Source organism: Mirounga leonina, unplaced genomic scaffold, assembly GCF_011800145.1.
Source record: "Mirounga leonina isolate KUSES-001 unplaced genomic scaffold, KU_Mleo_1.0 Mir_376, whole genome shotgun sequence".
Taxonomy (NCBI): Eukaryota; Metazoa; Chordata; class Mammalia; order Carnivora; family Phocidae; genus Mirounga; species Mirounga leonina.
In genome coordinates this window covers 4,300,436-4,309,928 of record NW_023270718.1, presented here as the reverse complement: position 1 = coordinate 4,309,928, position 9,493 = coordinate 4,300,436, and the positions used below count along the sequence as shown (strand labels likewise).

The window sequence follows — 9,493 nt, the reverse complement described above, 5'->3', positions numbered from 1 at the left end:
CGCGCACGATGGCGAAGTAAGAGGGCGGCGGCTTCTGCGGGGGCTGCGCGGCCGGCGGGGACAGCGGGCGCCCGGCCGCGCCCCGCGGCGCCGCGCGCGCCTCGCCCACGCCCAGGCCCTGCGGCTCGATGGGGCCGTAGTAGCGGTGGAAGCCGTCGGCCAGGCCCGCGGCCCCCGGGGGCCCGGCACCTTTGGCGCGACGCCAGCGGTCCACCGCTGCGCGCTCGCGCGGCACGAAAGGCGCGGGGCCGGGCGCGGGCCGCGCCGCCGGGTACGCGGGGCTGGGCAGCGGCTGCGGCGGCGGCGGGGGCTTGGCGGGCGGCGGGGCGGCCTCCGCGCTGCAGCAGCTGTACATGCCCTGCGGGGGCGCCGCGAGAGAAGCGGGGTCAGCGCCGGATGCCCGGGACCGCCTGCCTTCCCTCCGCCCCTCCCGCCTCTCCCGCAGCTCGGCCCAGGTCTCCTCCACTTGTAGGCATCCCCGCCCGGCTCCCCGCCCCGGCTCTGCCCTCCTGCCTCCCTCTCTCCCCCCTACCCTGGAGAAGGCCAGCAGGAAGTCCATGCGGTGGGTGGGCCCCAGGCAATGACGCAGGCGCCAGTACACCAGGTGCTCCCAGGCGAAGACCAGCAGGGAGAGGCCCATGGCCACCAGGAGCATGTAGAAGACGCCTGCCATGTTGTCGATGTCCAGCTTACTGCTCATCACCTCGATTTTGTCATTGTGGCAGATCCCGGAGAGCCACAGCCGCTCCAGCATCTCGATCTCATCTGGAGAAACGGGGGCGGGGGAGGGCTGTCACAGGGCACCTTCCACGGGCACCGTCCCGAGGATCCTCTTATCGGAGTCTAGGCGCCCAGCCCCCTCTTCCCTCGGACCCTGGTGTCCTGATCCTCATCCCTTCCTTTGCCCAGGACCCAGGGCTCTGGTCCCTCACGCGCCACCCCCGAGGCATCCCTGTGTGCAGCGCACCATCCCCCAGGAACTGCAGCAGCGCCAGGTCGATGGGCCGCTTCCACCGGGAGCCCTTGTGCAGGGCGATGCCATAGCCCGTTGTGGCAAAGACCTTGCCCGAGCCGATGGTGACGAGCTTGCAGCCCTCGTCCTTGCGGGCCATGTAGTTGAGCACAGCTGCATCATAGATGAAGGCGTCCAACTTCCTGGGAGCCAGGGGGCATGAAAGGCAGGGTCAGTCCCACCCAGATGCCCTCATGGCCCAGCCCAGAACCCCCCTCCCCCCTAACCTCCAACTGCTCCAAGTCCTGACCAGTGGTAAACTCTTGAGCAAGTCACGGTACCTCTCCTTGGTGCCTGGGTTTCCATTTGTAAAGTGGCGGTAACAGCAATGCCTCCCTTCCTGGTCATTGCAAAAAGGTAAGATGGCGCTTGGTGCCAAGAAAGTGCTGGAGACAGGTTAGCCGTGACTGATACGTTCAGTCTTCACGGAAGCCCTCCCCAGAAGGTTCTGCATACTCTTCCACTTTATAGGGGAGGACGGAGGCTCAGAAAGGGGACTCATACACAGAGTAATAATGCTAACGATCACTTATATTGGGCTATAGACACTGTTCCAGCCACAGTCATAACTCATTCAATCCTCTCAACGTTCCCGTGAGGTAGAAACTGTTACTTCCATCATTCAGATGGGAAATGCAGGCCCAGACACGCATCTTACTTTGCTTCGCTTCTCCCACTAGGGCCCTAATTTCTAAACCTTGATGGGAAGACAAGCAGGGAGATGGAACGAGCGCTCACAGATGGATACATTGTGGCACACGCCACCTGTCGCTTCCTTCACACATAGTTCTGTGATTATTTGATTAATCTCAGCCTCTCGATGAGACTGTGAGCTCCACTCGAGCAGGATCCAGCTGGGACACACTCCAGGCTGTGACCCAGCACAATTCCTGGCACATACACGGTGGTTGTAAATAGTTGTGGAATAAGTGAATGAGCGAATAAATAAGCCCGTGGCGGGGAACTCTGGGTAACTATTCTATGAGACAAGATACATGCCTATGATCTGACATGAAGATGTCCAGGGTGTATCCGTGAGAAAAAAAAAAAAAAAAGTCTGGGAATCCCATATACAGCATAACTCCACATTAACTTTTTTTAAACGGTGCATTTTGTGGGGTGCAATTTTGGTCATCTCGACTGCAGACACCCAGCCAGTTCTTAGAGGGAGAGATCTGTCTTGCCCAGCATTGTCCGAAAGAACGCTCCGCAATGATGGGCATGGCCTTCCTGCGCTGCCCAACGTGGCGGCCACCAGCCACACAAAAACGTGCCCAATAAGCCCAAGGGACAGAACTTTACATTTTAATTAATTTAGGGGCACCTGGGTGGCTCAGTCGTTAAGCGTCTGCCTTCGGCTCAGGTCATGATCCTGGAGTCCTGGGATCGAGCCCCGCATCGGGCTCCCTGCTCGGTGGGAAGCCTGCTTCTCCCTCTCCCACTCCCCCTGCTTGTGTTCCTGCTCTCACTATCTCTCTCTCTCTAATAAATAAAATCTTTTTAAAAAATTTAATTAATTTAAATTTAAATAGTCTTGGACAGCGAAGGTCTAGGGAAAACGAGAGAGATCAAGGCCTGTGGCTGGAAGCTGGGTCGTGGAGAAGGCAAAGGAGTTTTGGAGCTGTTTGCCTATCTGTGGGTGTAAATGCCTCTGGGACCCCAAATCTTCAGTAAAGCCCTGTCCACACTCTCACACATGAGCACATAAATGCCCTGTTGCATTTCTGCAACATGACTGGTTGCAGAGAAATGAAGGAAAAGGACAAAATTAGTCCATGGACCCCAAATGGGGAGACAGTCAGCAGATTCCCCACACTGAATGCGCTCCAGCCGAAGCAAAAACTTGGGGGTGGGGCAAAGAATGTGAGGCTCTGGAGAAGGAGCAGAAACTCCTCCAGAAACTGGGAGACCAGTCACCATCGCATGGTTGGAGAATGGGGTTTGAATTAATTTTATATGGCTCCTAACAGGCAGGGAGATCCCAGCTGACATCTGGAAACATATATATAGAGAGAGAGGCAAGAAAAATACCACAACCAGCTGCGGGCACCGCTGCCTTGCAGGCAAACTACAATTTCTCTCTAGGTTTCTCTTTGTTTAGGAAAATGCCCTTGGGAGCAAAAGGTGAATTGCTTCCCCGGTTTAAGTGGAAAGAGCTGGGGGTTTCCAGAGTCAGGCTGAAGAGGAGGGATGGAGGGGCTGAGAACTAGAATAAAACAGAAGGAGGGTGTCCAGAGGTCCTCGAGGGGCACAAGGGAGAGGTATGTGGGGTGGGGGGACAGACCAGGGGGCGTTGCAGAGAGGGCCAAAAATCAAGGCTTCCAGTGGCGGGGAGGTTTGAGGGGCTTTCAGGAAGAGGGTATCTAAAGAGCCTTCACTTTTATTTTTTATTCTATTTTTTAAAAAGATTTTATTTATTTATTTGAGAGAGAGAATGAGAGAGAGAGCACATGAGGGGGGTAGGGTCAGAGGGAGAAGCAGACTCCCCGCCGAGCAGGGAGCCCGATGTGGGACTCGATCCCAGGACTCCAGGATCATGACCCGAGCCGAAGGCAGTCACTTAACCAACTGAGCCACCCAGGCGCCCCGAGCCTTCACTTTTAATCCTTTGCTCAGTCCTTATGCAATATAATGCCTACCTCCCTTCCCCTACCCCCTACTCCCTATCCCCTGCCATTGTCACTAAACCTCTACCGAGACTCAGCCACATTCCACACCCTTTGTTTAGGCTTAGGTTTGGGAAAAATGAAAAATCCTTGCATCTGTCTTTGCTTTCCTGTTTATTCCTGCCCTGTCGCCACAGGGATCTTAACATTTGAGTCAGCTTCCGGTTCCTCCTCGGCTCACTACCCTCCCCTGGCTCCCCACTTCACTCAGTAACTGGAGTTACTTCGCATTACAAGGCCCTACAGCACCAAACACCCCTGGATCCCTCCTACCCCTCTGCCCTCATCTCCCACCCACGCCTTCCTTGCTCACCCTGCTCCAGCCACCCTGGCCTTCATGCGCAGTTCCTGGATGGTTCCAGCACCCTCCTGCCTCAGGGCCTTTGCACTGGCTGTTCCCTCTGCTGGAACATTCTTCCAGATAGCTGCCTGGCTCTGTCCCTCACTTCCTTCAAGTGTTTGCTTAAAAGACACCTTCCTGAGCACCTTATTTAATACTGCAACCTGTGGCCTTTTCCCCAGGTCTCCCAAACTCACTCACCCGGCTGTATTTTTGTCCATAGCACGTATCCCCTTGTAACTATAATGTGTTCTTGGTTATTAAGCTTATGGTCCATCTCCTCCCACTGGAATTTAAATTCCATGAGGGAACAGGTCTTGTCTGTCTGGTTCACTGCTGTCTCCACGGGGTCTAGAATAGCACCTGACATACGACAGGTGTTTCATAAAGTATAGCTCAATGAATGAATTCAGGCTGCTTCAGGATGGGCATTCTCTGGGCCAGGCATGGAGCTGGGAGGCAAGACTTCATTAATATGGAAGAGATGCCAAAAGCTTTTTCTCCATGGAAAAAGCAAGATGAGAACAGTGTGTGCTTTCAGTAAGGAATGCATAAAGAGGTGTGTATGCACACATAGTTTAGGTGATCAGAGAGAAATTAAAAAAAAAAAAATGCTTACTTTATGGAAAGGGGACTTGAGGTTTCCTTTTTGCCCTTCCTGTGTGAGTGAGAAATTGAACATCTCTCACCAAATGGGCTTCCAGAACTGGCTGGGAGGAGAAGCCGTGTTTCTGTATTTCTTTTTAAGAGATGTATTTCCCTTCTCTTCTTGTGAGCTTGTTTGCCCTCTGTGGTAGGATGAGACCACATGTGGTGTGTGAGCCAGACAACACCATGTGAGGCTGCCAATTCCCTCCTACCCCTCTCTAAGGATGGAATTTTCTGGTGCTGTCCATGGTGGTAACCACTAGCCACATAGAGCTATTTGAATTTGAATTTTTAATTAAAATTTAAAAGTTCAAAAAAATTTAAGAATTCAGTTCCTTAGTCACACCAACCACATGTCAAATGACCAGGAACTGCTTGGCTACCACATGGGATTGCACAGATCTAGAACATTTCTCTCATTGCAGAGAGGGCTATTGGAGACCGATGCTCTAGGAACACACATGTGTCTGTCTCCCAGACTGGAATGGAAGGTCCAAGAGAGCAAGGACTTCGATTTGTTCACTGCCATACCCTCCGTGCCTAGCCCAGTGCCTGGTGCAAGGAAATCTTAATAAATACTTATTGGATGGATGGATGAATGAATGAGTTCTTCTTTTAAGTTTATTTATTTATTTAAGTAATCTACACCTAATGTGGGACTTGAACTCACAACCCAGAGATCCAGAGTCACATGCTCTCCCAACTGAGCCAGCCAGGTGCCCCTGAATGAATGTCTTTTAATTTCATATCATTAAGGGTTATTTTGTCAGGGAGATCATGATTCAGTGTTTGTTTTCCTTGTTCCTTGCTATATTAAAAACATTACATATATAATATGTATATGACATATACACACATATACATATGTATTACATATATATATATGTATATGACTAAGATAAAAGACAGGAAAATACTGACATTGGGAAATCCACAACAAAAATGGTCCAGACAGATCATCTACTGTGAAGTTCATTCAACAACCCTGCTCTTGTAATCAGAGGCCCACCACTTCTAGAGTTTTGGACTTCCACTCCCAAATAGGTAGAGACCACTGAGGATTACTAGACATCAGTAAAGTCTCAATAAGAAAGATAGAAACAAAAGCAACAAATGGTGCAGGGGGACTTGGAGGAAGCAGATTATGCAGAGAGGAAAAAATGCAAAAAACCCAACAACTACCAATATCACCAGAGAAACAAGACAAGATATTCAACTTTGAATAGCATATCATAAAACATAGGATACTATCAAATAATACTATAAAATTTACAAAATACTATAAAAATGAAAAGATCAGAAAAAGAGTTCTTAGCAGGGTGCCTGGCTGGCTCAGTTGGAAGAACATGTGACTCTTGATCTTGGGGTTGTGAGTTTGAGTCCCGTGTTGGGTAAAGATTACTAAAAAAATAAATAAATAAACTTTAAAAAAGAGTTCTTAGAAATTGAAAATATACTAGCAAAAATGAAAAGCTTAATAAAAGAATGGAAGATAAGGTTAAGAAAAACTCAGGAAGTCGGGCAGAAAGATAAAGAGATAGAAAAATAAGAGAGGATAAAAGAAACAGGCAGTTCAGGAAGCCCAATATCAAATTAATAAGAGTTCCAGAAAGAAAGTATAAGAGTTCCAGAGAGAAATGGAGGGAAGGGGGAAATCATAATTGAAAGAAATCAGGGAAGTTTCCCAGAATGAATGCCATGAGGATACAACTGAAAGATCCGGTAATGAAAATAAATGAAGATGTTGCTAAGAAATGTCAGCACACCGAGGACAGGGAAAAGAAAAACGGGTGACACACAGGCTTATGATCAGAATGACTTTGGAATTTTAACAGTAATACTGGAAATTAGAAGACAATGGAATGATGCCTTCAAAATTCTCAAGAAAATGATCTCCAGCCCAGAATTTTATACCCATCCAGAAGGCCTATCAAGACTAAAGATGTTATCAGATATGCAGCATCTCTAAAATTTTACGCCCCCCCCCCCCACCATGTGCTTTTTGTCAGGAGGCTCAGAAGAACAAGAGAGAAAAACCCAGGAAGAGTGAGAATTAGAATATGACAAGAACCAAACCAAGGGGGCAGGTGAAGGGATCCAGATAGTAGCTATGCGGCAGACTGAAACAGGCCAGAGGCCATGGGAGAAAATTCTTCAATATGATGAAATTAATGGAGTACCTGATGCGAATGAATATGTGAAGAAGAGATTCATTTGGTTAACAGAGAATTTTGAATTAACAAAGAAAACTCAGACACTTAAGCAACTGGAAAAAAAAAGACAATTATTAACTCCAGGAAAAACAAAGAATTGTGTGGGCGAGGAAAGTAATCATGGTTTACTACTTGTGGCAGCTGTGGGAGCATTTACACAGTCATAACATGTAAACACTGCATATTCATCTAGCCAGAATCACAGTGTGGGAGGCTGGAGTAATTTAAATGAGAGTATGAGTATGTGTCTTCCATAGTAAGCAGTGAATGGAAAATACCTAAAATTGAAAAATCAAGAGGTAGCCACACAAACAATGGTATTTAGAGACAGGGACACAAATAGCAAGATGATACAATAAATAAGGTAAAAGCAGATTCCTCTGGGGTAGGAAAAATGGAGGGGTAGGCAGATGGAAGACTGTTGGTTTTCATTAAAAAAAAAAAATCTTGTATTTGACTTTCCAGACTATGTGGATGTATAACTCTGATAAAAATAGAACTAAAAGTTAGGGGAAAAAAATGTAAAAAGGAATACTGGGGAGAAAAAGAATTCAGCAGAAGCAGAAAATCAGAGCAAGAGGTGACAGTGAGAAACACAAGGTATCCTTTGTGAATCCAAGAGGTTGCTGGGGAAGGGCACAAAGAGGATAATTCTGGAATTTTCACTGCCCACCTGAGGCAATAGAGTAGTGGTTGAGGGGCTGGGCTCAGAATCCGATGGCCAGGGTTCAAATCCCAGCTCTACCACCACAGATCTGGCTGTATCTCAATTTCCTCATCTATAAAATGGGAATGATAATATTCACCTCTAAAATATTATGGGTTGAGGGGCGGCTGGGTGGCTCAGTTGGTTAATCGACTGCCTTCAGCTCAGGTCATGATCCCGGAGTCCCAGGATCGAGTCCCGCATCGGGCTCCCAGCTCAGTGGGGAGCCTGCTTCTCCCTCTGACCCTCTCCCCTCTCATGCTCTCTCTCATTTTCTCTCTCTATCAAATAAATAAATAAAATCTTAAAAAAAAAAGTATTATGGGTTGAATTGCCTCTCCCAACAGTTGTACATTGAGGTCCTACCTTAGTTGGAGATAGGGTCTTTACAGAGGTAATCAAGTCAAAATAAGGTAATTAGGGTGGGCCCTAATCCAATAAGACAGGTGTCCTTACAAAAAAGGGGAATGGAAGACAACGGAGAAGATGCTCATCCACAAGCCAAGGAGAGTTCCTTCCCTTGCCCTGAGAAGGAACCCGGAGGACTTCTAGCCTCCAGAATCATAAGGCAACAAATTTACAGTAGCCCCAGAAAGCTAATAATGAACTAACTAAATGAGTTAGAGCAGAACTTGATATATAATAAACACTATAGTAAATTAAAAAGATATGGGAATGATCCAAGCCTTGGCAAGGATATGGGACAAGTGGAACTTTGCACTGCTGACGTGTAAGTTGGCACGACCACTTTGGAAGATGTTTGGCAGTATCTTTTGAAGCCAAGCCTCCATCTCCTTATGATCCTGCCGTTCTGCCCATGGGGATTTACCCAAGAAAAATGAATGTGTACATCCCCCAAAGACTTGTACAAGAATGTTCACTGTAGAGCATTCATAATGGCCAAACACTGGAAACAATCCAAATGTTCGCCAACAGTAGAATGGACGAATTCTGGTATATTCATAGAGTGGTATACTCCATGGGATACAGCAATGAACGAACCTGGTAGAGCATGGGGGCAAAACAAGCCAGACACAAAAGCTACCAGGTACACTGTTTGATTCTGTCCATGTGATATTCAAAACCAGGCAACACCGATTCACGGTGATCATCTGCAGTGACTGGTGGGACAGAGGGGAACTGGAAATTGTCCATACCCTAATCTGGTCCTACGAACATAGCCACATGCTATATAGACAATCAATGAGCTTCACACTTAAGATTTGCATGTTCTATCTCAACAACAAAAAAGACACAGATGAAGCCTCAAGCAATTTTTACTTATCAGGGGAGGGGGCTGTGGCTGACCTTTGGATGAAAAAAAACACGGGTATCCATCTTTCTCCCAAGTCAGGGGTGGGAGGAATTTGGATTCATTTTTTGAGATGGGGCTGCTCTCCAAAACTCAGGAACTAAGTGGATTTGGGACATGGGGTCCCCCCGAGTGTCTGAATTTTTGCTCTCTGAAGGTGAGAAAATAGACCGAGAAAGTGACGCATACCTCCAGAAGTACAAGAGGAAGACAATCCCCCTACCTTCCAAGGAAGAGCGCGTCCTGCTCGTGTAGTAGGGGTGGGTGGGCAGAGCCTGGGGAAGCTGCCCTGCTTTGCAGAACAGAGGGAGAGGATCTGGAATTCCCAGGGGCCTTCCTGGAGGGAGGGGCTGAGGACGAACCGGAAGAAGAGGGAAAGGGGAGAGATGAGTCAACCGGCTGGCTGGGGAGGATACTCTGGGGGTGAGCAAGAAAGTGGAAAAGTCCCAGGGAGCTGGGGGTGGGGGTGAGGGCTGTTCCTAACGTTCATTAGGAAAATTTACATTTACATAATGTAGACCGGGCTGCCCAATAGGGTAGCTGCACGCCATGTGGCTATTCCGAGAACTTGAATGCAGCGAGTCTCAACTGAGATG

General features: G+C 48.2%; 1 protein-coding gene across 1 annotated transcript in view; it reads right to left on the bottom strand.

Annotated features, from left to right (window-relative positions):
* Positions 1-9,493, bottom strand: part of GRIN2D (glutamate ionotropic receptor NMDA type subunit 2D) — a 31,743-nt gene that overhangs the window by 1,621 nt on the left and 20,629 nt on the right. The window contains exons 10-12 of the mRNA XM_034986490.1: positions 968-1,155; positions 533-765; positions 4-358 (exon numbers count right to left, since the gene is read on the bottom strand). Of these exons, the coding sequence (XP_034842381.1) occupies positions 4-358; positions 533-765; positions 968-1,155 (776 nt within the window). The remainder of the gene's footprint in view (positions 1-3; positions 359-532; positions 766-967; positions 1,156-9,493) is intronic.